General features: G+C 37.7%; 2 protein-coding genes and 1 long non-coding RNA gene across 3 annotated transcripts; 1 reads left to right on the top strand and 2 right to left on the bottom strand.

Annotated features, from left to right (window-relative positions):
- Positions 1–3595: 3595 nt before the first annotated feature.
- Positions 3596–5258, bottom strand: LOC120635425. The gene is made up of 2 exons (XM_039906449.1): positions 5074–5258; positions 3596–4967 (listed from the first exon to the last, which is right to left on the bottom strand). Exons 1-2 carry the CDS (start codon positions 5110–5112, stop codon positions 3630–3632), a joined length of 1377 nt encoding a protein of 458 aa, XP_039762383.1. The 5' UTR covers positions 5113–5258; the 3' UTR covers positions 3596–3629.
- A 1842-nt stretch (positions 5259–7100) lies between these two features.
- On the bottom strand, positions 7101–10733 carry LOC120635019. The gene is made up of 3 exons (XM_039905928.1): positions 10378–10733; positions 8137–8726; positions 7101–7319 (listed from the first exon to the last, which is right to left on the bottom strand). Exons 1-3 carry the CDS (start codon positions 10643–10645, stop codon positions 7101–7103), a joined length of 1077 nt encoding a protein of 358 aa, XP_039761862.1. The 5' UTR covers positions 10646–10733.
- Positions 9144–10102, top strand: LOC120635401. The gene is made up of 2 exons (XR_005659280.1): positions 9144–9324; positions 9589–10102. It is a non-coding gene; the product is annotated as an uncharacterized LOC120635401 (long non-coding RNA).
- Positions 10734–25411: the final 14678 nt, after the last annotated feature.

Consider the following 25411-nt stretch of genomic DNA (forward strand, 5'->3'; position numbering starts at 1 on the left):
ACTCATTGCAGCTTGGAGATCATAAACACAGACGATAGTATTATCTGCTGTGTGATTCTTATCATCATCTTTTGCCTGTCTCGATAAGTTCTTTTCTTTTAAATGTTTCTCATACTTTTCCTTAAGTATATTTCTTTCTTCTTCAGTGGAATTAGAATATGCTGTGCAATCTTCGCATTGATCCTTTTTTGGTTGAAAAAATGAAATATTATTTTCATACGTAAATATATTATAATACATAATGTAAGTTGCGCTCGGTAGACCCTTCGATTGGCATTCAGCCACATAATCTCGATGCAAATCTGCTACAGTCTTACCACCATCTATGTATACACGTTTAGTATCCGCTCGACAATAGTGGCTCTCTATTTTCGGTATTGAATCAAGGTGCTTTCTAATACCTTCTTTAATGGCTGGATCTATAGCATGATGGTTGCCGTGTTTCCCACGTTTATCTTGCTCCAAAGATCCCGATGGCTGACTTTTTTTCGAAAACTGTTCTAATAGGGCGATCAGATATAGCTAAGGTGGCCTTAAAATATTGTTTACATACTCTAATACGTTCGCCATCTACTGTCAAATAAAAAGCATTATTATTCCCGCGGTTACTGTTATGAACTTTGTAAGAATATCTTGGTTTAATAGTTGAAGTATGTCTCAATATGTACTCTCTTTGTCTTTGCAGGTCGCCTAGGCTCCAATAAGTATCAAAAATCTCTTTTCGCTGGGTTTCTGATATTTTATTCGTACATTTTTGTTTGCACTTCTCACCACATGGAGTCTTCATTGATTTTTCTGGCACAATTTTACCACATTTTGATGTGTATTCCTGTCCTCTATTTCTCAATGTCTTTGCTTGTACGCATAACCATTTTTCTGGATTTAGCTTACGTTTTCGGGTTAATTTTATTGTATTTGATGATGGTGAAAGGACTGCAGAATTATCAGGATCAGTAGTGTCTAATATAGTTCTGGAATTTGCCTCTGAATTGAAGCTTGTTTCAGGATTCTGGTTAGAAGGTGCAATCTCATTTGAGAGACAGACTGATATGTTATTTTCTACCACTGGATCTGATATGATAACGCCTGCTACGTCACGACTTTCTGATTCGGAATCCGATGAGCTGCTTGAATCAGAAGAAGAAGAACTGCTGGAATCTTGGAATTTATTATCCGCTGTTTGAAGAGTGGTTTCGGAAACATAGTCTCTTTTGTTCTGTAACGGCAGCAAAGGCTTACGAATATCAAAAGTAAACTTTTTATTTGGTACCTTTTTGGTTTTAGAATATCTTTTCTGTCGTTGTGTTGAAAAAGTTTTATTAATGTTAGTTTCATAACTATCCGAATCACTTAATATTATATTATTTTCGTAGTCAGGATCCTTGACACTATCGTCTGAACAAAAATCTTGTTCTTCTATAGGAAATTTGTTAAATACCTTCTTGTTTTCAACCAGCAAAGGTGATAATGCATTCCTTTCTTCGTATTTTTCAGGACCATAATCAGATACCGAAATTGGCAATAATTCTTCTGAACTGATATTATTTGTGTTTTTCTCCATGTTCATGTTTTTAAACATCTGAAGAGTACGTCTATTATTCACTGCGAAAGAATAAAATAATAAGATTAGATCATAATATTGTAAGGTATTATTTTCAATCCATAATTTTTTGCTCCCACACCATGCTTCATCATCATCATCATCATATTATCAGTCGCAGGACATCCACTGCTGAACATAGGAACACATCCCCTAACACCATACTTATAATTAATGTCACATTAAAAAATATTATTTTATTGCAATTATCTTGAATAATGGCGCATGTTCAAAAATCATTCAACAATAGCACAATAAAGTGACATATTTGGCAAAGAATAATCGTAAAACTTATGACCTTAAAAACGAAACAGACATATTTCGCATTAGGTCCCTAAATTAATAAAAATAATAATTGAATATAAACTTATTTTGAAATACGCAATTAAGTTTATGTACTTACTTGTTTTGATATTGTCACAACACCAAATACCACGTTCTTTAAGTGAAACAAAACACAACTATCACATCAAAACTTTTTGAATATGGTCACAACACGTAAAATGACTTTATCTAAGAAAATATTCTAAAAATAACAACGAACTATTTCGTTTTGTGCCTATATCGTAGAGAAAATGCGAGCGTCACCTTGCGAGAATTCTAAGCAACTGGCGTTGTGTCGATGTACCAACAAAATGGCGGTCAATTTCGACCAATCAGATAACGTCATTCAGTCACGCCACCTAGCCAAATATATACATAGGAATATGAGTTTTATTCACAAGATGCTTAAGGTTAGTTTGGGTAGAATGGTAACATTACAAAAATAATGACACATTTAGTAATGTGCCACTGTCAAATTAAAGCAGCGATATATATATAAAAATACATTATATACTTACTAACATTATATACTTAAGTACATTATTTAATTAAATACATTATTTACTAATGTACATTATTTAATTAAATACATTATTTAAACCAACATTTTCCGCTGCTTCCTCACTAGTTTGCGATAAAGTGTGATGTCCTGCATGAGACGGGGATCTTGCATCATCGTGTGGAATGCTTTCGCCTTAAGATTAGTCTTCTCTTTAATAGTTTGAGGACTCACCATCTCGAGTGAACGGAATTTAGTCTCCAGGAATGTTTTTAGCTCAGCCCAGGTAGGTAATTTATAGGATTCATCGCTGAAGGGGGTTTCTAAATCTAACTTTTGAACCACTAAATATATGATGATTTGATCCCAGGAGTCCGTAGGTATGTCCTGATTTTTAAGATTGTTCAAACACTGGGTGTTACTATCTAATAAGTTCTTCAACTGGCTGGCAGACGAAGAAGTTATTTTTCTTTGAGTAAATAAACGTTGTAACAATGAATTAACAATTAGTCTTTTATTTCCGTATCTGTGGGTGAGTATATTCCAGGCGTGTTCATAATTGGATTCTATAACATTATTATGTTTAAGGAGTGCTTCTGATTCGCCGACAACACTAGCTTTAAGGTAATGCAATTTTTCTACCTTACTCAATGATATATTGTTGTGGACGAGCGATGTAAACAGATCTCGAAAAGTAGGCCAATCCTTATAATCCCCGGTGAACTTCGGTAGTTCGATTCGCGGCAATTTCACTGTCGGCTCATGCACTTGTTTACTTGTCGGTGTAGCGTGTGAAGGTGGTAGCATATCCCTTAAATCTCCCACTATACAGGTATACAAATCTTCTACTACAAAATAATCTTAGTTGAGGAAATACGGTATTTCATTTTTCTTGCACTTTGGAGTACATTTAACCAGTTCTATATAAGTGCTTTTAAAAGTCTGCCAATAGCTTTCAACATTTTGTAAACGTGCCTCTATATATCCACGCGTTAATCTCTGTTAATAAGATATATGTATAGATACATCAACTCAGTTGTGCGCGCGGCCCTATGTGTGGGTAAACCTTGTACATATACAGTGACTTTGTGTGCGTGACAAGAGGTACAGTCGGGTACAAATACAAATACAGTTATTTACGGGTTATATACGGGTTTTTTTTTAAAAAAACAGTTATTTGGTAATTTAATGTTTATTTATTGAACATTATTCTGAATCGCTACTTGAAAAATCAAATGATGAATTTTCGGATTCGCTGCTCTCATCAAGGTTAATTATGAATTCTGACTCCATGTCAAAATGTCTATAGTATTCTTCTTCTTTCTTTTGTACATGTCGACAAGTATTACCCCACATCCCTTCATCAATTTGACTTAAACATTCATTTATGAGTTTCATTATTTCCGTCACATTTTGGTCGACATTACGCGAAGCAATATAATTTTTTAAAATTCCCCACACATTTTCTATGGGGTTTAGTTCAGGATGATATGGTGGCAATCGAAGAACTTTTATGCCATATCGCTGAAGTATGTCATCAATCTTGTAACAGATATAGTTTTCTTTATTTTTTTTAATCAAATCATACAGTTCAATTTTTTTCATATCTTGATTAAAAGCTATATTTTTTTCTGTCAGCCATCTCTGCATTTCTATTTTTTTGGAATTCGAATTTGGGGCTCTGTCATTTTGAACGTTATGGTATGAGGCATTATCAAGCACAACCACAGAGTTAGGTGGAAGATTCGGTACTAGACGTTCTTTTAGCCACTTTTCATAGTTTTCCGCGTTCATGTTAGAATGGTAATCACCAGAAACACTATTTGCTTTGTATGTCAATAGTGCGTTAGGTACGAAACCTTGTTCTGAACCAGCATGCACAATGATAATTCTTTGTCCTTTCGACAGGTTTCTCTTTAAAGGTGGTCCATCTTTATTACCCCATCCTTTGTTTTGAACATGATTAGTTAAGATATAGCTCTCATCTGTATATACGATACACCGATTTTCTTGACGGTATCTGAGTAAATTTTTTAGGTAGGAAAATCGTAGTTTTAGGATGTCATGCCGCTCTATAATAACACGTCTGTTATCCACAGTTTTTCGCCATTTGTATCCCAACTTTAACAAAGCTGTACGCAGAGTCGAAATACTTCCATCATAGTTAAGTTTATCTTGAAATATTCTTTTCAACTTTAGCAAGGTAGGTAACTCACGATGTTCTAAATGGTAATTTTGAATAGTGGAACGTATAACATCAACGTTAAAGTTGTCTAATTCTAACTTCTTTAAACGTTTTTTACGGTCTTTATGCGGAGATTTAAACTTAGAGTCAGATTCTTTTCCTTCAGCCAATATATTAGTAACTGTTCTCTCTGATACCCCCACTGCCATTGCTGTTCTTTTCCGTACGCTATTTAAATGTTCACTTAGTTTCGATATTAAAATTGGACTTGCACTGCAAACTGGATCACTTACTAGTTCCAATATATCTCTCGCATCTATTTTCAGAAATTCGTATACCTTAGCAATGGTTTCTCGAGTCTAAAACAATAATACGTAAACGTCAACAAGGATATATTTTTTCGTATATAGAATCATAATAAATACCTATTCATTACATCTAAATTTAAAAATAAAAAATATTTACCTGACTCCTTAAACATTTTTTCCGTGAAGAACTAGACATTTTCGTAAACGACTGTACCCGTAAGAAAAAGCGATAGGAACACGTCTTGCTCGAACGACGACTGCCGCGTCACTGCCACACGAATGAAAGTTGTATATTTACAAGCGCACGCACACATAGGGCCGCGCGCACAACTGAGTTGAAGTATCTATATCTTCTAATGTGCTGACCAGTAGTTGTTCATTAGTTAATGTTACACTCATTGTATATAAAAACAACCAAAACACGTTCACTAGGTTATTATAAATTGTTTCTTTAGGTATCTTCGTAACTTATTGTTAAAATAACATGTGCACCGAGCTCGCTTATCAGTTCTTTTGTTCTCCGTGGACGTTCAGTCATCAATTTGTAGGTACGAATCCGGCATCGATGTCGACCAAAATATTAACGAAATAAGGTTCAATTTTGCTTGCAGGTTGTCGATCGGTTTGATTAAAACACATATGCTCTTCGACAAGGTTTATTAGCTACTGCCTAATGTTCTTACATGAAAGATAATCATTTCTTAACCAAACAGTATGAAAACCTATGTAATGCTCTCTGAGCATGGAAGTGGGACGACAGGCATTGCAAGCGAATGCCGATGGCGGCGGATCGGGCACCGATGAAGCCGATGCTGTTTACTTGAATGGGCGGGATTTTTTTCATTTTTGCGAGCTTGTCGCGGATAAATAAGGTAGGAATTCTATTCCTGGGCTGGGGTTGCTCCTCCATGGGGGAGTCTTCGGGCTCGCTTTCGTCCGCCTTAGGCCTGGAACGCTGCGCGAGCGCTGCGCGGGGCTTGGACTGGGTCCTAGCGGGGCGGTCGATGACAACTTTTTTGGGCGGGTTCGACAGTGAAGCCGTCGCCGGCCTCGGAGGATGCCGGGGGTCGATGACTAGATCACTATCGTAGGGATAGCGACCGGGTCTTCGTCGACGGTAATAGGCTCTGAGGGAGCCGAGGATTGCGGGCTGTCGGTGAACACTCTAGGCCTAACAACGGTCCTAAAGTGGTTTAATAAGTTCGCATTGTTTTCTTGGAGGTCCTTCAGGAGCGTCTCTAGATTTAAGGTCTTTTTCAGCGAGGGCCATGGTGGCCCCCGGGGCAGCGGTTGACCTCTACATGGTGACCTCTGCGGGTTTCACCGTGAAGCAGCTTATCGGAAAGGGACCAGTCGGTGTACTTAAGACTTGAAGTTGCCAGCCAATATGACAGAGTCGCCTAGGGAGAGGAGATCGATTAAGTCGCTTTCTAAAAAGGTTTTAGTCGGGGAGGGATATACCTTTGTGCTACCTATTATTGGATTGTTTTTTGGATACTCCTCGGGGCTCTTGGGACTGGGTCCTAGCAGGGCAGTCGATGACAACTTTTTTTGGGGGGTACGCCTTAGATTTGCAAGCCTAAAGCTTCCGCTTCTTTGTACCGACGACAGTGAAGCCGTCGTCGGCCTCGGAGGATGTCGGGGGTCGATGACTCGATCACTATCGTAGGGATAGCGACCGGGTCTTCGTCGACGGTAATAGGCTCTGCGGGAGCCGAGGATTGCGAGCTGCCGGTGAACACTCTAGGCCTAACAACGGTCCTAAAGCGGTTTAATAAGTTCGCATTGTTTTGTTGGAGGTCCTTCAGGAGGGCCTCCAGATTAAGGTCTTTTTCAGCGAGGGCCATGGCGGCCCCCGGGGCAGCGGTTGACCTCTACATGGTGACCTCTGCGGGTTTAACCGTGAAGCGGCTTATCAGAAAGGGACCAGTCGGTGTACTTAAGACTTGAAGTTGCCAGCCAATATGACAGAGTCGCCTAGGGAGAGGAGATCGATTAAGTCGCTTTCTAAAAAGGTTTTAGTCGGGGAGAGATATACCTTTGTGCTACCTATTATTGGATTGTTTTTTGGATACTCCTCGGGGCTCTTGGGACTGGGTCCTAGCGGGGCAGTCGATGACAAATTTTTTTGGGGGGTTCGCCTTAGATTTGCAAGCCTTAAGCTTCCGCTTCTTTGTACCGACGTCAAAGGGCTGCAGGCTGCGGTACTCCCACTCGCTTCGCCTTCGTCTCCCTTTCGGGGGCAGCAACCACGGTGGGCTTGGACGGTCCTTTGGGCTGCGCTGGAGGCTGCACCGTCTTGGAAGTTGTTGTTGTTGTTTTGTTAGTTGGGGGCTCAGAGGGCGGCGCCGTAGGCCCTATGCGGTACTCTGCTTGCACGCCTTTAAGCTCGGTCTGGACTCTCTAAGGGCCGAAACACATAACGCAAACTGCTTATTTTTGCGGCGCCGCAACGCCAAAATCGGCAGTTGCGTTGCCGCGTTGCGGCGTCGCGAAACAGGGCATTATGGTAGGGTAACCATTTTCTCGTGATTTTTGAGTGTGGATAGACGTCTCTCTGCGATGGATCGTAATAAACTTATTGCTTATTTGTTATTAAGAAGACATTATTCTATCTTAAAAATACGGCAAAGAAGATACTGGATACATCCATTAAGTAAGGGTATGAATCCAAATAGCGAGTTCTTTTCTAAAAAATACGAAGCATTAAAGATAGACGAAAAAAAATTTGTTGCCTACTTTAGAATGAGTATATCATCATTTGAAGAGCTATTAAGCGAGTTATCAAAATATATACAGAAGAAAAAAAATAAAGGAAGGAAACCAGTTACTGCTTTGGAAATGCTGGGCTTAACTTTAAGATAAAACAAATAGGTTTCTTATTTTTTTTTTATTGATGTTTATGGCACTCGGAATCAAATGTTTAGTTTTATTTGTACCCCTGGCTTTATACACCTGTGGTACTAGCGGGGTGTCGATAAAAATTTTGCATCACTAGTGTTCATGGTTTGGGGGTACCTAGTGGTACAAAGCCAGGTTCAAATGAAACAAGACAGAATCAAATTAAGCTTTTTGCATTATACAATTTTCTTACTTTAAGAATACTTTAATAGGCCTTAAAAAATGTAATGATCAATTTAAGAAAAATCAAACTCCTCATCTTGTGAAACATAGGAAGTAGCTGACGTTTCGTCCAGTAAAAATGGTGAATTTATTGGACGTTGTTGGTTTGATGAGTCCTCTGTTCAGTAATCGAACTTCCAGGAGTAGAAGTGTGGTAGCCACTCTGAACCGTATTATCGTATCTCATAGTTGAATATCCTTGATTATAACCCTGATGCTGATATTCTTGATTATAGCCGTGATGTGTATTTTGATGAATTGAAGGTTGAAGAATGTCCGTTAATATTTGAAGCACCCGACTTTGAAATATCAATGTTTGATTCTCATTTAACGATTGTAGAGATGGTAAAATCCCCTTGAAAAAATGCAAATGTCTATTCTCCGGTGTTTTTAATATTGCCAATAAATCTTCTTCAATATCATCCTTATCATCTGCCTTTCGTTTTCGTGGTTGACTTTTATAACGAGGCAATGCCGTTATTTCATTCTCAATATCTCCTTCCGCTACACATAAACTGGAATCAGTTGCATTTTGTGAAACCTTTTTCAAAAACTGTAATTGTTTATTCAAGTGATATTCTTTAATTTTTGCAGCTCCAGCTCCTGATCGATTGGCATCTTTTAGTTTTTTTTGATATTTAGCAAAATTATCTTTTATGGCCTTCCACTTCTTGACTAAATCATTACCTGCAACAAATAACTTCACAAGTGAAAAATAGTAATAAAGACTAAAATTCCCTAGATTCCATTTATACTACATATAAAATTACATATAAAATTTGATATAACTTTCATAAGTACTTTCGGTCCATCCAATTTCATATAAATGGCTGGCCGCCGAAAAAGAACAATTTTCTGCTTTTTCTTGACTTAGGCAAGTTAAAAACTGATTGACTTTGCCTAGAACAACCATAATGTAAAATATTTCTTGAGTACTTCTTTGAAAAACTACCTGTCTATCTTTGAAAATCTATTCCTTTAGCAACACTATTACCTGCGCAGTTTGAGTTTGATTATACCTACATTTGTATTATTTTATTATTTGCCTACTAATTATTATTTCATTTTAGATTTCTAGCAACCGGCAGTGACTTTCAAACCATGCATACGAATTACTTCCGAGGAGCAAGTACAATAGCAAAAATTGTAAGGACAGTTTGTCGCGCCATATGGAAACATCTATCAAGTCAAAATATACCTCCTATAACAAAACAGGTTCTAGAAGATGTCGCTATTGAGTTTGACAAGAAAGCAAATTTTCCTAACTGCATAGGAGCTCTTGATGGTAAACATGTCCGTATTACATGTCCTGCGCACAGTGGATCACTGTTTTACAATTATAAGGGCTATAATTCAATAGTTTTATTAGCTCTTGTAGATTCTAGATATAGATTCATTTTTGTCGATATAGGAGCGTATGGCAAGGAAAGTGACTCCACCGTTTTCCAGAACTCTAAACTTTATGATTTGATTATGACACGCAAATTACCTATTCCTGTACCAAAGCCTTTACCAGGTTCTCAAAATGAAACTCCATTTGTTTTTGTAGGAGATGAAGCATTCTCAATTTCGAATAACGTCATGCGCCCTTACTCAGGGAAACATTTGTCGGTACAACAAAGAGTTTACAATTATCGACTGAGTCGTGCCCGAAGATATGTCGAGTGCGCTTTTGGCATCCTAGCCAATAAATGGCGCATATTTCATCGATCTATGAATGTGCAATACGAATTTGCGACAGACATTATCAAGGCATGTTGTGTAATGCACAACTTTGTTTTGAATCGAGATGGAGTACAAGCGACCGATGACATTATCTTTGATGATTCTGATCTGCAAATGTTGCATTTGCCCACAGCAAATGAAAATAATTTAAGCCCACATCTAATACGGAATGATTTTTGTAATTACTTTTCCAGTGATGTTGGCGCCCTAAGTTGGCAATTAAACAAAATATGAATGTTCGTATACCTACTCAGTTCAAAATACAAATAATACCTTAATACATTTGATTCAAACTATTTAACATGTTGTGAACTGCGAATAAACAATTTAAATGGCAATTTGGTTTTATTTATAGTATTTGTTTACCTTTTTGAATAAGAGCGCGAGAAAAAATATAATTTTAACTTAGAGAAAATCTTTTGCATAGGGCATTAAAATAAATGGTGTATTTCATATGATTAAAAAAAAAAAGATACATGCTACTTACATTAAACTACAATTTTTACAATTTAAACCGCGGATCAGATTTTTACGTTTTTACTACAGTAAAAATTGTAGTTTTATTGTGAATAGTGATCGCGTAAACCTAAGACAATACTATGTTACTACTTACCCAGTTTTGATTTTTCGGTTGAGTTTTTTTCCTTGTAATCAACATAAACGATCTCACAAATGCTTTTCCATGCTTCTTGTTTTATAAATTTGTCTTTATAGGTTTCGTCACTAGTATCCCACAAACAACGGTGTTCCTGAACCGAAGATATAAACAGATCGACGTCAACGTCAGACATTTTAATTTTAAAACTGCTTCTCGGTTGACACGTGTTGTTTGCAAGAGTGTTAGAAACAAACTGCATCCTTGTCAACAAGTATGACGTCATAACGCTGGAATTCGCGTCGTGCGTTGCGGCGCCGCACCGCTATAGCGCACTGCCGATTTCAGCGGCGCGGCGCCGCAACGCGCTTATGTGTTTCGGCCCTAAGCGCGGTGGACATTGTCGCGCTGAGGTCTGTGGCGAGACGTTCAACTTTGGCAGGGCTCTTCACTCTAACGGACGGCGAGTTTGCTGACATGTATGTGGCAAAAACCCGCCAGTCCTGGCGATGTTTCGGATAAGGTAGGAAAATAGTTGGTGCCATTCTGAGCGTGTGTGCTACACAGTACGGATAGTGCGTCGGGACCTCTGGTCCGAGCACTTCGTAGCCGTGGCGGTCTGCATTGCCGAGGAGGTGTCTGCCGTCCGGACTCACTAAAGTGGAGTTCCACGCTGCGTGCTTCCGTCGACTTCAAGGCGAGGTCAACAGAGATCAGGGGTATATAAACTGCAATGTTCTGAATGCCACGCAACATATGTAGGTCCCCTTAGTAACACAAAAACGTATTTCGATTTTGTTCAATTTGAGAAAACAAATAAAAACTGTGCGACATGATACAATAATGAGAATATAATTACATATTTTGAAAATATTTCGTTTAATTTTAAAAATACGTTTCAGATCTTATTTAGGGTCGCAAAGCAAGTAACTTATTATTTTTAAATGCTATATTTATATGTTTAAAATTAAATAGTTTGGAATAAGGTATTAGATACGTTTTTGTGTTACTAACTTTTTTGTAAAATATTATATTATTATTAAATTAGATACGTCTGGTTTCATTCTTCAAAGATTTATTTTGGGTACACAATATAACAAAAACAAGACAATAATGCAAAACACAGTATTAATCCGAAGATTCTGAATCAGACTTTGTATCTTCGCTACAACCAGTGTTCAACTCCTCGTAAAAACGGTGTTATTGTGATGGTATTATACCTTGTTCACAAAGGCTTTTTAAATCTTGTAATTTTTCTGACGATATTTTCATAGGCGAGTTATATGCTCTGATCCGTTCGATGGAATCATAGTTTGTAGCACCCCTTGTTACTCGCCGTATTACTTTAAATGTTTTAAAATCTGTGTCACTTTTATTATATTTAAAATAAATATGATCACAATCGCCTTTAATGTATTTTAATAATGTGATCTTGAGCCAATTAATGTTGTTACCATCAGTGTCTATTTTCTTATTTTTAATAATTTGTTCTCTTAACTTCAAAGCGTTAAAAAACATCTCTTGGCCCATTTCAATGACATCGTATTTCGATGATTTTGATGCCATTCTGACTGCAGTGTACCATCCTGAAGGATGGTAAATATTTACATTCTTTGATGAAGTCTCAATGTGAGCGTGCACAGAATCTACCTCCATCATAGAATGGCCAGGTTCAAAGTAGCCCTGTTCTATTTCAGGAATATCTAATATTTGTACAGCATAAAGGAGAACCGCAGCTAAATTAACATTCCTATTCTGGCCTCCACAAGTATCACTCATGATAATGAATTTTTTGCCATTGGCGTGGTCTGCTAAATATTTAAAAAGACAAGAAGACAACTCGTTTGAACCTCTGGACGCAATACCTTCATGCCACATAAAATTTGACGCCCGCCTCGACTCAACATCATAGACTGTCACGTTATATGTCGCAAGTCGGCGTTTGTAAAAAATGGCTTTGGCTGATACTTTAGGTCAATATCGCACGGCTTCTAAGTCAATCTCAATAAAATTTAAAACTTTATTTAGTGCTAGGTTCTTGTTATCATCATGGTACTGACGTGCTTCAGTCTTCCGGCGAATATGTTGCATGTGTAATGGAAATAGACCTGGTTTTTCTTCCTCACTACAATTCTTGTATTTTACGCATGAATCACACATATCCTTACGGGGCTTACGAAATTTCAAGTGTTGATTATTGAAAATTTGTCTGTAAAGCCAAAACGTTTCAGAGACAATATTTTGCTCAGTGCATTGCTTCATGTATAGATTAAACATATCTCTCAGTGATAAATCTTCCGGCAAGTATTTATAATTTGTTTTTTTCCGGCAATAATGAGACGGCACAGTAGGGAATGATAGGATGTGCTTCTCTATTATTTCTTTGTTTTCGATTGGTCTGGTAACACCTGGTTGGTGCTTACCTCGGTTGCTTGGAGCAACAACACGTGCTGCATCCCTTTTCTTTAAAACATTTCTTAAGAATCCTTCTGATATATCTAGCGTCTTGAGAAAAAACTCTTGACACACTTGGACTTTTCCACCGTCTTTGTAAAAGAAAAACTCTCGCGTCATTTTTCGCCTGGAATTTTCACCAGCAGTTTTAACTTTTGTTTGAACTTCATCCACCAACGTGGAGACGTACTGTTTTTGTTTATCTGAATCTTTTAAGTTCCAGTAGGCGTTATGAATCATTTCTCTTGCACACTCGTCAAATGATTGATTACACTTTCTGCGGCAACTACTGCAATCCTTTGGTCTTACTTTACGAGCACCCACTTTTTTACCTCTTAAAGAAACATATTCTTTTCCAGATTGCCTTAATCACTTTCGCACATTTTGCTTCCAGAGCAGATCTTTTATTGCGAGTTTTTTTATGATTTTCCACTTCCAGTTGGTTTTCAGTTGGTGTAGAGATTGTTTCCGGCTGTTCAAATGAGATGACTTCAGGCATATTCGGTAACGATTGGTCAAGGATGCTAGGAGAATTATTGTGAGCTGTTCTTTGGCTGAACTGACTGCATGGAATTTCTCCAGAATCGTCATGCGCCGGTAAATCAATAATAGGAGGAGAAATCTCTGAACAATTTGCTGGTGCAACTATTGAGCTATTAGAGGAATCAAGGCTTCCGGAGTATAAATGGTCAAATTTGACAGTTGTGTCCCGTAAATTATGTGCTGATCTATTGCCTGGTGCAGGTGTCCCAGGAATAAAGTGAGAATTATTGTGAGCTCTTTCTTGGCTGAACTGACTGCATGGAATTTCTCCAGAATCGTCATGCGCCGGTAAATTAATAATAGAAGGAGAAATCTCTGAACAATTAGCTGGCGCAACCATTGAGCTATTAGAGGAATCAGGGCCTCCAGTGTATACATGGTCAAATTTGACAGATGTGTCCTGCAAATTATGTGCTGATCTATTGCCTGGTGCAGGTGTCCCAGGAATAAAGTGAGAATTATTATGAGCTGTTCTTTGGCTGAGCTGACTGAATGGAATTTCTCCAGAATCGTCATGCGCCGGTAAATCAATAATTGGAAGAGAAATTTCTGAACAATCAGTTGGCGGTATAACCATTGGGCTATTTGGGAAATCAGGGCCTCCAGAGAATAAACGGTCAAAACTAACAGATGTGTCATGTAAATTTTATGCTAATCTATTGGCTGGTGTCATAGAAATATTAAAGTTTTCTTTGTCATAATCTGGATCTAGTGAAGCGCTTTTCAAATTACCACTAGTTACAAGACGCGATACGTGACGTGTGCTCAAAAGGGATAAAGACTTTTCTTTTTTTGGTCGACTCCGTTCTTCAGAGCTGTCATCCGAATCTGTATTGCAAATATATGATTCTGATGAATCATCATCCATTTCTTGAAAAGGATCTGGAAGTAAAACATTTCGATTATTTATTACAACGACAAACAATAAAAATTGGCCAAGCGTAGTTCGGCCCTCATTATGGACCCCGAACCAAATGAAAGAGAACAAAATATTTGGTAACTAATACGGCACCCTTGGTGCGTAAATAAGATTCACTTGGCCGGTTTTAATAACTTGTATGACCCTAAAAGAAAGGTTCATGTTATGAGCAAATGTGTTGAAATATATTTTATTAGGGTATTGGGTGGGTTCTAACGTGTATAAATTATCTTCACGATTATTTAGTGTATTACGGGACTTAAAAAGCATTTTTTTTATATTAACATAACATAAAGTGAAGAATTGAATGATACAACACCCACTGATTTAGGTCATAATTTAGCTATTTTTCAATACTAACACAAATAATAAAACAAATGGAAATGAAAGATTACTTTATTCAGATTATTTATGGTTCGAAAGGTTATATAGAAGAAAAATGTGATTTAGGTACTTACCAAAAGGTTCATCTCGGTTGGCTTCGTTTAACATTCTACTTGCTATAATAGCTTTTATTTTTGCTACCCTTGGGTTTCTTGACATTTCTAAACACTACTTAACTAATTTGAGTTCAACAAAAGCGCCCGACGTGCGACGTAACAAGATGGCAGCACGCTACTGACGCCCCAAAGTGAAACAACAAACACGTGTATCTATTCATACGATTTGTATGTGTGCAGTCATCGCATAACATTAAGTAACACACAGACGTATCTTTAGATAAGTTTATGTTTAATGGATATTGTTAGTAACACACAATCGTATCTTAAGATAAGTTTCTGTGTTTGTTTCTAATTTGGGCATTTAATAGATACGTCAACCTTCATTTTAGAAATAAAGTATCACAGAGATACGTGATTTTGTGACTAAATAGAATGCGTTATTTCGAGATAGGTGGTATACTTAACTCAAAATTAATAAAAGTCGAGATACGTTTTTGTGTTACTAAAGGGACATTATGGCAGCCTTCAATCAAAACCATCCCGAAAAATCGAATTTATTACTACACATAAGAATGTGAAGTTCTACTTGCTAAACCAACAAATAAACATATCAACTTCACCTCTATTGAATATATTCAGAGGCACTAATGAGGTGGGAGGGGCTTAGATAGATAAGGTAGGGTAAGGGGGTAGGGGTAAGAATGGTATTCTTATACATTTGACGACACATTTTGCTATTTTTTCACTTTAACAGTTATTCATTGTAAAGTCAACATCACTTGAGGATGCTTCGGTTTCGGAGTGAAACGTGCGTAGAGAGTACATTGCCGTAGATCTGTTTGTTGTGGAGTATAAGGTTTGAAGAAATTATAAATTTCACCATACCGATTCTCAGTATATGCCAGGACTCAGAAATTTGTTGGATGAGTTTGCACGTAAACACTGAAAATATACGTATTCTAATTAAATCCTATTACTTCTATTTTATAATATAATAAAAATAAGTTGATAATAATTAAAATGAAAAGAAACAAAAAATAACCTAAATAAAAATTATATATTTCCGACTGTTTCGGCTAACTTTACTCGTAATGATGCGTGACATGACGCCTGTTTATCAATAAAGATAATGTGTTATTTCCAAGTATTTTTACCACTTTGTATGGCCCTTTCCATACAGCTTTGCGCAGTTGCTACTTCGCTTGTCGTAGTGATTCTTTGAGACATTTTTGGATTGTCGCATATTAGCAGTTGCTTTTTCTCGAGACAATTTAAGCCGATTTTGTAACATTTTAACGTATTCGGGGTAAGTTGCGCCTGGTGTTTCTTCGAAAATTGCGTTAGGGATAAATGGTTTTATGACCATACATCAATTCATATGGTGTATAAGGTTGTGCAATGGACAGAGGTATTGTAAGCTAACATCGTGGTATAAACATACCGTGGCCAGTTAGTTTGACCTTCATTAACGTAATACTTTAGGTATTATTTTAACGTAGTGTGACTCCTTTCAAGTGCATCCTGTCTTTGTAGATGGTATGGCGATGACCATAGTTGTTTAATTTTAAGGAATTATCATGCTTTCTGAAATAGATCAGCTGTAAATTTATACCCTGATCTTTCAGAATGATTTTTGGATTTTCGAACATAGATATAAAGTGAAGGAGACATTCGCTGGTCTCTTCAGCGGTTGTGCTGCGAATAGGATATGCTACAGAGAATTTCGTTTATCATCTTGTAGGGTGAGTATTAATTTTAATTTGGCTATTCCGGATTCTGGGAGTGGTCCTACTATATCTAAACTGAGACGTTGCCAAGGTGCAGCGGAGGTGGTTATATGCATTACCTGCTCTGTTAGTTCTCCTAAGAGCTTTGTTTTCCAGACATGATTTACAAATTTTCACATACGTTTCTATGCCCTTGCGCATTCCTTTCCAATTCTTTTATTCTATTGTACATTCGTACTGACCCAAGGTGTCCAGCAATTAGGATATCGTGAGTATCACGTAGAATTGTTTTACTTAAACCTGTGATGGGTAAGAGATATTGTTGTGGTATATGTTTATTTTAATGCTTTACTTTTTGTGGAAAACATTGCAAATTTTAAATTATTTATTAGTATAAAAGAGAAACAAGGCAAATCAAAAAACTAAAATCTGAAAAAGCAAAATAAGTAGAAATTAATTATTAGGGACTCGGGCTATAAATAAAAATAAATAAAATCATTTTATTTCAGGTCGGTTATTTCACCCATATGCAAAATTGAGAGGTTAACATAAAATAAATATAAAAGACACTCAGATTTAAAAAATAAGTAAATAAAATCTAGAATTTAAATTACAATTAAAATTTAACTATTTTATATTATTTCATGTTTGGAATCTGGTGCACTTTTTGCCAATGTTTAAAAAATACGAGCTTATTATTAGAATTTTCGACGGTTTCCCAGAAACATGCAATTCTTTTACGAAGCGCAGCGTAGAAGTCGGGCATCGACTCCGGCATCGGCAAAAATGCGAGACGCACTGCAATACCTTGCCTTTTTTAACAAAATGCGGCTTTTTTAACGAGAGACTCCGGATTTGGAAGCTGCACCAAATAGTTCAGCATATAAGTACACGAACTGGCACTGCCAAGTAAGAAACTGTCATAGGGAAAGATCCCAATGGGTACCTCAAAGGCACATTTCGCAGCTTGGGGATTGACCGGGTGCTTCATTACAGTCCCGAAAAAGCATCTCAACTTATATATGCATTATTATAGGCGTGTATTGTAAATATATACTTTAAATAATATTTAAGTTCCCATTGATGTTTGCTAATATTATATAATAATGGTTCCTTATTAATCATTGATCCTGCAATGTGCATTTTTACATACAATTTGCCCTACAAATTTGGGTATTTAAGAGAATAATATAATTTGTATAATTTCAGAACTCCAATGGAGCAAATGACAGTAAATTTTGTTAATATGAGCGAAGAACGACGTCATCTAACATGTTAAATGTATGAACGCATCATTAGTGCCTGTAATAAGGTCTACACGAATAAAACATTTTTGAATTTGAATAAAATATCTAAATTAACCTTTTCATCCCTTTTTAGTTTATTTTTGTGTGATAAATGAGTATTCTGCTGAAGGAGCAACTGGTTATGATCACGGAAAAGATCATTTCGCTCCTTGAGCCTTCCATCTATACTCTGAAAAATAAATAAATTCTTCACTTGGTTGACGTTACAGCAACATGTATACTAAGCGGAAGAGGAATTAGTACAAAAACTAGGTAGTAGGTTAGGTAGGTACACATAGACATGCAATTAGTAATGAAATAAATTATTATTTAAAAGAATTACTATAACTTATAATAGTGCATTATTTTCATGCTGCAAGCGGTTAAAAGCTTCATGCGGACGTTCTCTTTTCTTTTGAGCTGTATGAGTGGTGGAAGTTGGATGGCTGGTGGAATAGACTGGATTGCCAATGGTAGGGGCTGGATTGCTGATGGTACAGGCTGGATTGAAGGTGGATGAGGCTGGTGGAATGTTTTCCAGCTCATCCGTATGTGTATAAAATGACAGGAGCCACTTCAAGGATTTCCTGCCATAAGATTAGAAACATTAACTTAGCATGCTTATAAGAAAGTTAATTTGATACTGAAAACTAATTATTATCAGCATAATAATTGTGTGATGTTGTGAGATGGTGATCACTAAAAAAGAACTTTGTGTTCATTGTTACGACTCACTGAGTTGATACTCTTGTAGTTTTAGTTTAAAGTAGATATTTATCTCTTAGTGCATTTTAGTACCCTTATTACAGTTTTCAAGTTGACAATAATTATTACCACTATCATCACAAAAAAAATAGGTACAAATATTCTAGGTGTTTGGTGTGTAAACTAGTTAAGTACCTATTTGGATAAAATTTATTTGATTTTGAAATGCAAGGCACACAATTAATAAAAATACACACATCTGTGTGCCATGCCATGGCCTATTAAGGACTCCTCAGGCCCAACTCCCGTAGAGCATTCGTGCCCAATAATATTGAGCAATTTTGTGTACTTGCTTACTTTACCGCAAAATTGGCTAACCTGTTTCCACTGATCGACCGTCATGTCTGGCCCATGCTCCTTCAGTAATGACTTTAAGATTTGCCACTGGGAGTCTGCCATTTTGGCTCCTAAGGGTCCTGTGAATTCCCCAGTGGCGTTGAGGTTGTGGGTCGACATGAAATCGACCAACATTTGCAATTGTATTTTATTACTTCTTGATCTGAATAAAACACGTATTAGTGGGGTACGTAACACAAATAATGGGCAATAGAAAAAGCAAGCATTACTTACTACTTCCAAATCAATAAGTAGTCACTTTTTTAACATTTTATAATGTAAGACTTACTTTTTAGACTTATTTTCTCGAAAGGTACCTATTTTTTTTCCAGGAAAATTAGAGATTTTTCTGAAGCAGAAAAAAATTATAAAAATAGCTATAAATAATGGTGTAAAAAAATATTTTTTTTATTTATTATATTACTAGCTGTTACCCGCGACTTCGTCTGCGTAGAACTACTACTTCGTGTAAATTTGTTAGGACTGAATAGGCTCTGAAACTATAATGAATCGATTCTAATGAAGCCGGCACATTGAATTATTGAGATTAACATAGGTAGACTTTTCCTGACCCTGATCCCTGACTTAACTTAGTTTAATACGTTTTTGTATACGACATTTTTTGTTTTTCCTTCTTTGGTCAAAACATGTAGGTTTTGTGGACTCGATACTCGTGAGCACGCCACATACAGTTGCCCATGGGAGAAACAGTTTTTTTCTAAATGAACACCAGCTACTTTGAGTGTCTGTCCTTGAGCTTTGTTTATCGTCATAGCGAATGCTGCTTTCAGGGGAAATTGTACTCTTTTGAATTGGAATGGCAAATCGGTAGGGATTATTGGAATACGGGGAATTAACACTTCTTCTCCCTTTGCTGTTCCTGTCATAATTATTGCTCTCACAATATTGCGTCCCAGGTGTGTAATTTGTAGACGTGTGCCATTACACATTCTTGGTGCGTCAAGATTTCGCATCAACAGGACCGGGACACCTACTTTTAGCCTCAACTTATGGGAAGGCACCCCCGATAATTCTAAGGAGTTAAGAAATTCTACAGGGAACGATGTCACTTGCTCAGTGTCCATGACATTGTCTACGGACAGATACTCAACAAAATCACCTTCCACATCTGACATGATTTGTTCGTTGATCTGCCCCACTACTTCGTTTGTCGGTGCTAAAATTGCCCTTTCGCACAGCCATTGTCTGTTCTTCATATTGGTTGCAAGATCGGGATAGACGTTGTTCTTTAAGTCATCCATGTTACAGACAACATTACAAAATTCACGATTCAATGTAATCATTCCGTCACTATTTGTTTCCATACGGTCTTCTCCGATTTTCAGAAGAGCATCCGCATATTGCACCAATTGTGTATCACTGTGCAGTTGTACTCGCATATTTGTAGTCAGACAAAAATTTTTTACATGCACCCATAATGGAGACGCTTTTAAACATGCATTTATTTCATCTGCCGGCGTGCCTCTAGTAATTACCGGCAGAGTCTGTCTAAAATCGCCAGCTAAAAGTACCACCATACCACCCATGATACTTTGGTTACTCTTAATATCTTTTATGGTCCGATCTAGTGCTTCTATCGCTCTTTTGTGGGACATGGTACATTCATCCCAAACCAACAGCTTACATTGCTGTAACATTCGTCCACGGTCACTATTTTTAGTAATGTTACAAACTGGCATTTCCTCATGAGCTAAGTTCAATGGCAGTTTAAGTACTGAATGTGCCGTTCGGCCACCATTAAGTAACGTAGCTGCTATTCCAGAAGAAGCTACAGCAACAGCAACTCCTTTATCTTTACGAATTTGGGCTAAAAGTAAATTTAAAAGAAATGTTTTACCCGTGCCTCCTGGCGCATCCAAAAAGAATAAACCACCTTCGCCACTTTCGATTTTTTGCACAACATTCTCAAAAACTAATCTTTGTTCTGGGTTTAGACGCGGAACAGACTCAGTTATTTGTTGTTGTAAAGAAGCAGCATCGTAACTCAATTCTCTTATTATATCACTGCAAACTTCCCCAGTTCTTTGCGGCCTGCTCAACCCAAAATCTGACAAATCTTTCCCAGTTATAGTTATGACTTGGTCTTCTATCTTTGTTAGGGCTTCATTAAAAATGAAATCATTGTATGTAACGTTTGGATTATGATGTTGTACTCTGTGTAAAATATCGTCGGCCATTTGAATTTTGTACCTTTCCCACAGTTGTTGAGGGTTTGAAAGCCCACATGTCGCTATTAGTATAGCAAAAAGCATTCTCACCTTGGCCGCTGATCTACATTGTGCAGCCTCTTCCAGTGTTATATTCCAATGATTGTCATCCTCCAATAATCCTCTTGCCTCACATGCCTCTCGAAATGTTGAAAATTCTTGATTGTTGTATTTTTTGAGATCATTGAAAGAGGTTGGCCCACGCACATGGTGTAGAAGTATCCTTAAACAAAAACATTCCATGTTAGTAACATGGACTGTGTAAACCCGTCCTTAGGCATCTCCAGATTTGACACCAGGCCAGTTCTGAACCGAAGTTCCTTGAATTCGGCGTTTCCAAGTTTTTCTGGTTGCGTCCCATGTGTAATATCTCGGTACCTCAGCATACATAAGAGTTCTTGCAAACTCATCTCTTATGCAAAGTTCAAAAAAAGCTGTAAGGGTGGTTTTTGGTCGAGTAGATAGTCGCTCGTGGAAATTATCTTCTGTAAAATAAACTCGTTCACCGTTCTCTAAGTGTACACTTAGATGTGTAACGGTGGGGTGCCTTTCGTGCAACGGGAACCCTAATAACCGCCACACGGCTTCGTTGCTGCTAACATAACGACCAGATTGATATGTATGTACTTCATTTACGCGATTTGCAAGCTCTGTGCTCCTAAAATTGAAAATAGCTTGGTCACTGCCTTTGTTAATATATTTGCAGATATATTTGATAGCGCGCACTGAACTGCAAGCCTCAACATTTATATGGGCGTTAAATATTTTTAATAGAATAGCGGAATAAGGGACCACCCAACTATTATCAATAGTGACGTAACTCCCATTTCGTAGTTTCACAGATGCCGTTCGACCTCCGTCTGCTGGTGCTCTTCTACGATAGAGTGGGTATCCGTTTTCACTGTGGACAGTGTCTTTGTGTAATTTGCGAGGAAATTTCTTTGTGCATTTTCCATCTTTCATGCAAGGGCACTGAGGATTTTCAGGTCCACATGGACCATGAATCATGTTTTTAACTATAATATCATGAAGTGTCTTGTCAGTGCTTGGATCGGGTATTTCTGCGCTGATAATATTATCAATTTGATCGGGTCTCAACTTGTCTTTTAACCACAATAATATGTGGACATGTGGTAGGCCACGCTTCTGCCACTCTATGGAATACATAAAGCAGATCACTTCTCCAAATATTCTGCCTTTGAATAACAGACATAAGTTTTTTAACTTTCAACCTAAAAACTCTTGCGACTACATCATGCCTATCAATCGCGCTTTGACCCGGCATTAATTCATTTACTATTTCCGGCCATGCTGGGTTGCAAGTAAACGTAACGAATAAGTCAGGGCGACCATAATATGTACGTACATAAGCAAACGCATCCTGAGTATATTCGTGTAAGTACCTCGGACTATTTACAAATGAAGACGGTAAAATTATCATTCTACCAATATCATTTGGATTTAGATTAGCGTCATTCGCTACTGCGTCTTGAAGGTGGATATAATTTTCTGCTCTTAATTTAGTTTGATTTAATGTTATGTATCGTAATCGTTCACTTTCTACCTTAACGTACATATCAACATAAAACTGATTGGCCAGTTGCCTGCATCGTGATATAATATTAAAATCATTTTCTCTAATCATGATATGAAAGGCATAAAAGTCCATACATGATACCTTTTTGTTAGGCAAGGGCAGGCCAGTTACAGGATCGACTTGTGGAATTTGAAAGTGATACCCTTCTTGCCCTTTGCTAAATATTAGCGGATATTGTAACGCATCGTAAAATTTATGTGTATCCGGCACCCTAGTTAGTGTGTTATCACGGGCATGTAAAACTATATCACGGGAAGCAAACTGTTCACCACAAACCATGGCTGCGACTTCATTTATTAAAGGTGCATTATATCGTCTTTCGTGTTCCCCACTTGGTGTACGATCTGGGTGAATCACCAACTTATAATCATCTCCCGGCATTCTTTCTAAGGCTGTTGTGAAAGTGTTTATTAGGCGGTTATGTTCATGCAACATTCTCTGAATCTTTAAGACAATATCCTTTTCTACTAATTGAATGTTTTGACACCTGCGGTCAACCTCGTCGTTTTCATTTCCCATAAAATAAATCTGTAAAAATTTTGGTTGCTCATTATTTGTAGGAAGCAAAGAACCAATCCTATGATAGATTTGACCTTGGATTGTAAAAGTAGATGAAAACCCAGGCATAACCACCTCATTTTCTACACCAAATGACGTCATTTGAAAGCATGAATTATATTTCCTTATTTTGATTAAAAAACCGTGTTATCACCTAAAAGTAAAGACTTCAATGGTTCCTCTGGTTCTCCAAGTATTGGAATTGAAACCTTGCCACCAGAACAACACATACCCGGAGTTTCTTCTTTCCACTTGAGTGCTTCACAATGTATACATTTTTTATCCATTCCACCTATGAGAAGTAATCGATGGTTATTATACTCAATCGATGGGTCATAATCAAAAGCAGCATTGTGGAATGCTCCCCATGTATACATTGTAAACGCATTTCTCCTTTCTGACTGCCGTTCAGCATTTAACACACGTCGTCTTTGGGATTCTTCTGGCATCTCTGCAGCTATCAATGATGCGTGTCGCTCAGCATCTAAAATCTGCCGGGCCTGAGTCTGTTCATAGGTCTCGGCAGCTCTTTGCGTTGCGTGTCGCTCAGCATCTATAATCTGCCGGGCCTGAGTCTGTTCATAGGTTTCGGCAGCTCTTTGCGTTGCGTGTCGCTCAGCATCTAAAATCTGCCGAGCCTGAGTCTGTTCATAGGTCTCGGCAGCTCTTTGCGTTGCGTGTCGCTCAGCATCTAAAATCTGCCGGGCCTGAGTTTGTTCATAGGTCTCGGCACCTCTTTGCGTTGCGTGTCGCTCAGCATCTAAAATCTGCCGGGCCTGAGTTTGTTCATAGGTCTCGGCAGCTCTTTGCGTTGCGTGTCGCTCAGCATCTAAAATCTGCCGGGCCTGAGTCTGCTCCTCAGATTCTTGGGATCTAGCTACTTGCGCAGTTCGAGCTCTTTTAGAGCTACGCGCTAAATTAGATTTACGCTTGCGAGGCATATTACTTAACCAGTTACCTACCTAAAGTAATAAAAACAGGTAAGTACTTATGCAAAAAAAAATTCTTTAGCTGACAAAAAAATTTAGTTAAAGGTACTGAGTACGAAACTATACTTAAGGTAGGTACTTATACACATGAAATAAAACAAAAACAAAACGAATTGCTAAACTAAAACTAAATGTTAAAAAAAATATACTATCCACATGGAATAAAAACAAAATGAATCGATAAAATTATATGCGAAACTACTGGAACTATTTTATTCACAAAACAACATTACTTACCTATTAATACTCAATAAAAACTATGCTGACCTTCTTAGGTACCGTAACTACTTACTAAATGTGAAAAAACTTAAAAAAACCTGCCTACTAATCTACTACAATTTTATACCTATCCTAAAAAATGAATTAAAGTATTTATTTTACCTATTAACTATAATTCTACCTACTACTAACTTATGCTAAACTAATAATAACAACCAAAACAACTAAGTAAATAACACAAAATGCTTATCCAAGAAACCCTAAACACCAATGAAAACGTAAAGAAAGCGAATACGTTGCAGCTCAAAATTGTAGATATCGCATGCGTCCGACGACGTCTGCCCTCACGTGTCTGCCCGTTCGGGTAAGCATACTTTGTGATCTACACTCCTCCCACCGAGCCATCCGCGTCCCCCGCACGTCTTTGCCGCCGCGCCGCGCAGCGCGCCTGCGCCCGCCAGCCCCGCCACACCACACCATGCATCGTCACACTCACACATTCATAGTGTATAGGCCGATGGGCCTGATGGACATGTCAGGCAGAAAGTATTCTAAAAGCTGGCTAGGAGTATTTGAATTATGCGATACATAACTGCACCCCGCGTTTTCACCCGCATAATTCCGGGATCGGGATCGGGATAAAAAGTAAAGATGTCCTTTCCCAAGGTTCCATCTATCTCTATACCAAAATTCATCAAAATCGGTTCAGCGGTTTAGGCGTGAAAACGAAACAGACAGACTGTCTATGTCTTTCCCCAAGGTTCCATCTATCTCTATACCAAAATTCATTTAGTAGGCATATACGATACATAACTGCACCCTGCGTTATCTATCACTCGCATAATTACGGGATCGGGATCGGGATCGGGATAAAAGGTTGCCTTTGTCCTTTTCCAAGGTTCCATCTATCTCTATACCAAAATTCATTTAGTAGGGATATACGATACACAACTGCACTCTGCGTTTCCACCCGTATAATTCCGGGATC

The sequence above is a fragment of the Pararge aegeria genome, chromosome 26, assembly GCF_905163445.1.
Source record: "Pararge aegeria chromosome 26, ilParAegt1.1, whole genome shotgun sequence".
Taxonomy (NCBI): domain Eukaryota; kingdom Metazoa; phylum Arthropoda; class Insecta; order Lepidoptera; family Nymphalidae; genus Pararge; species Pararge aegeria.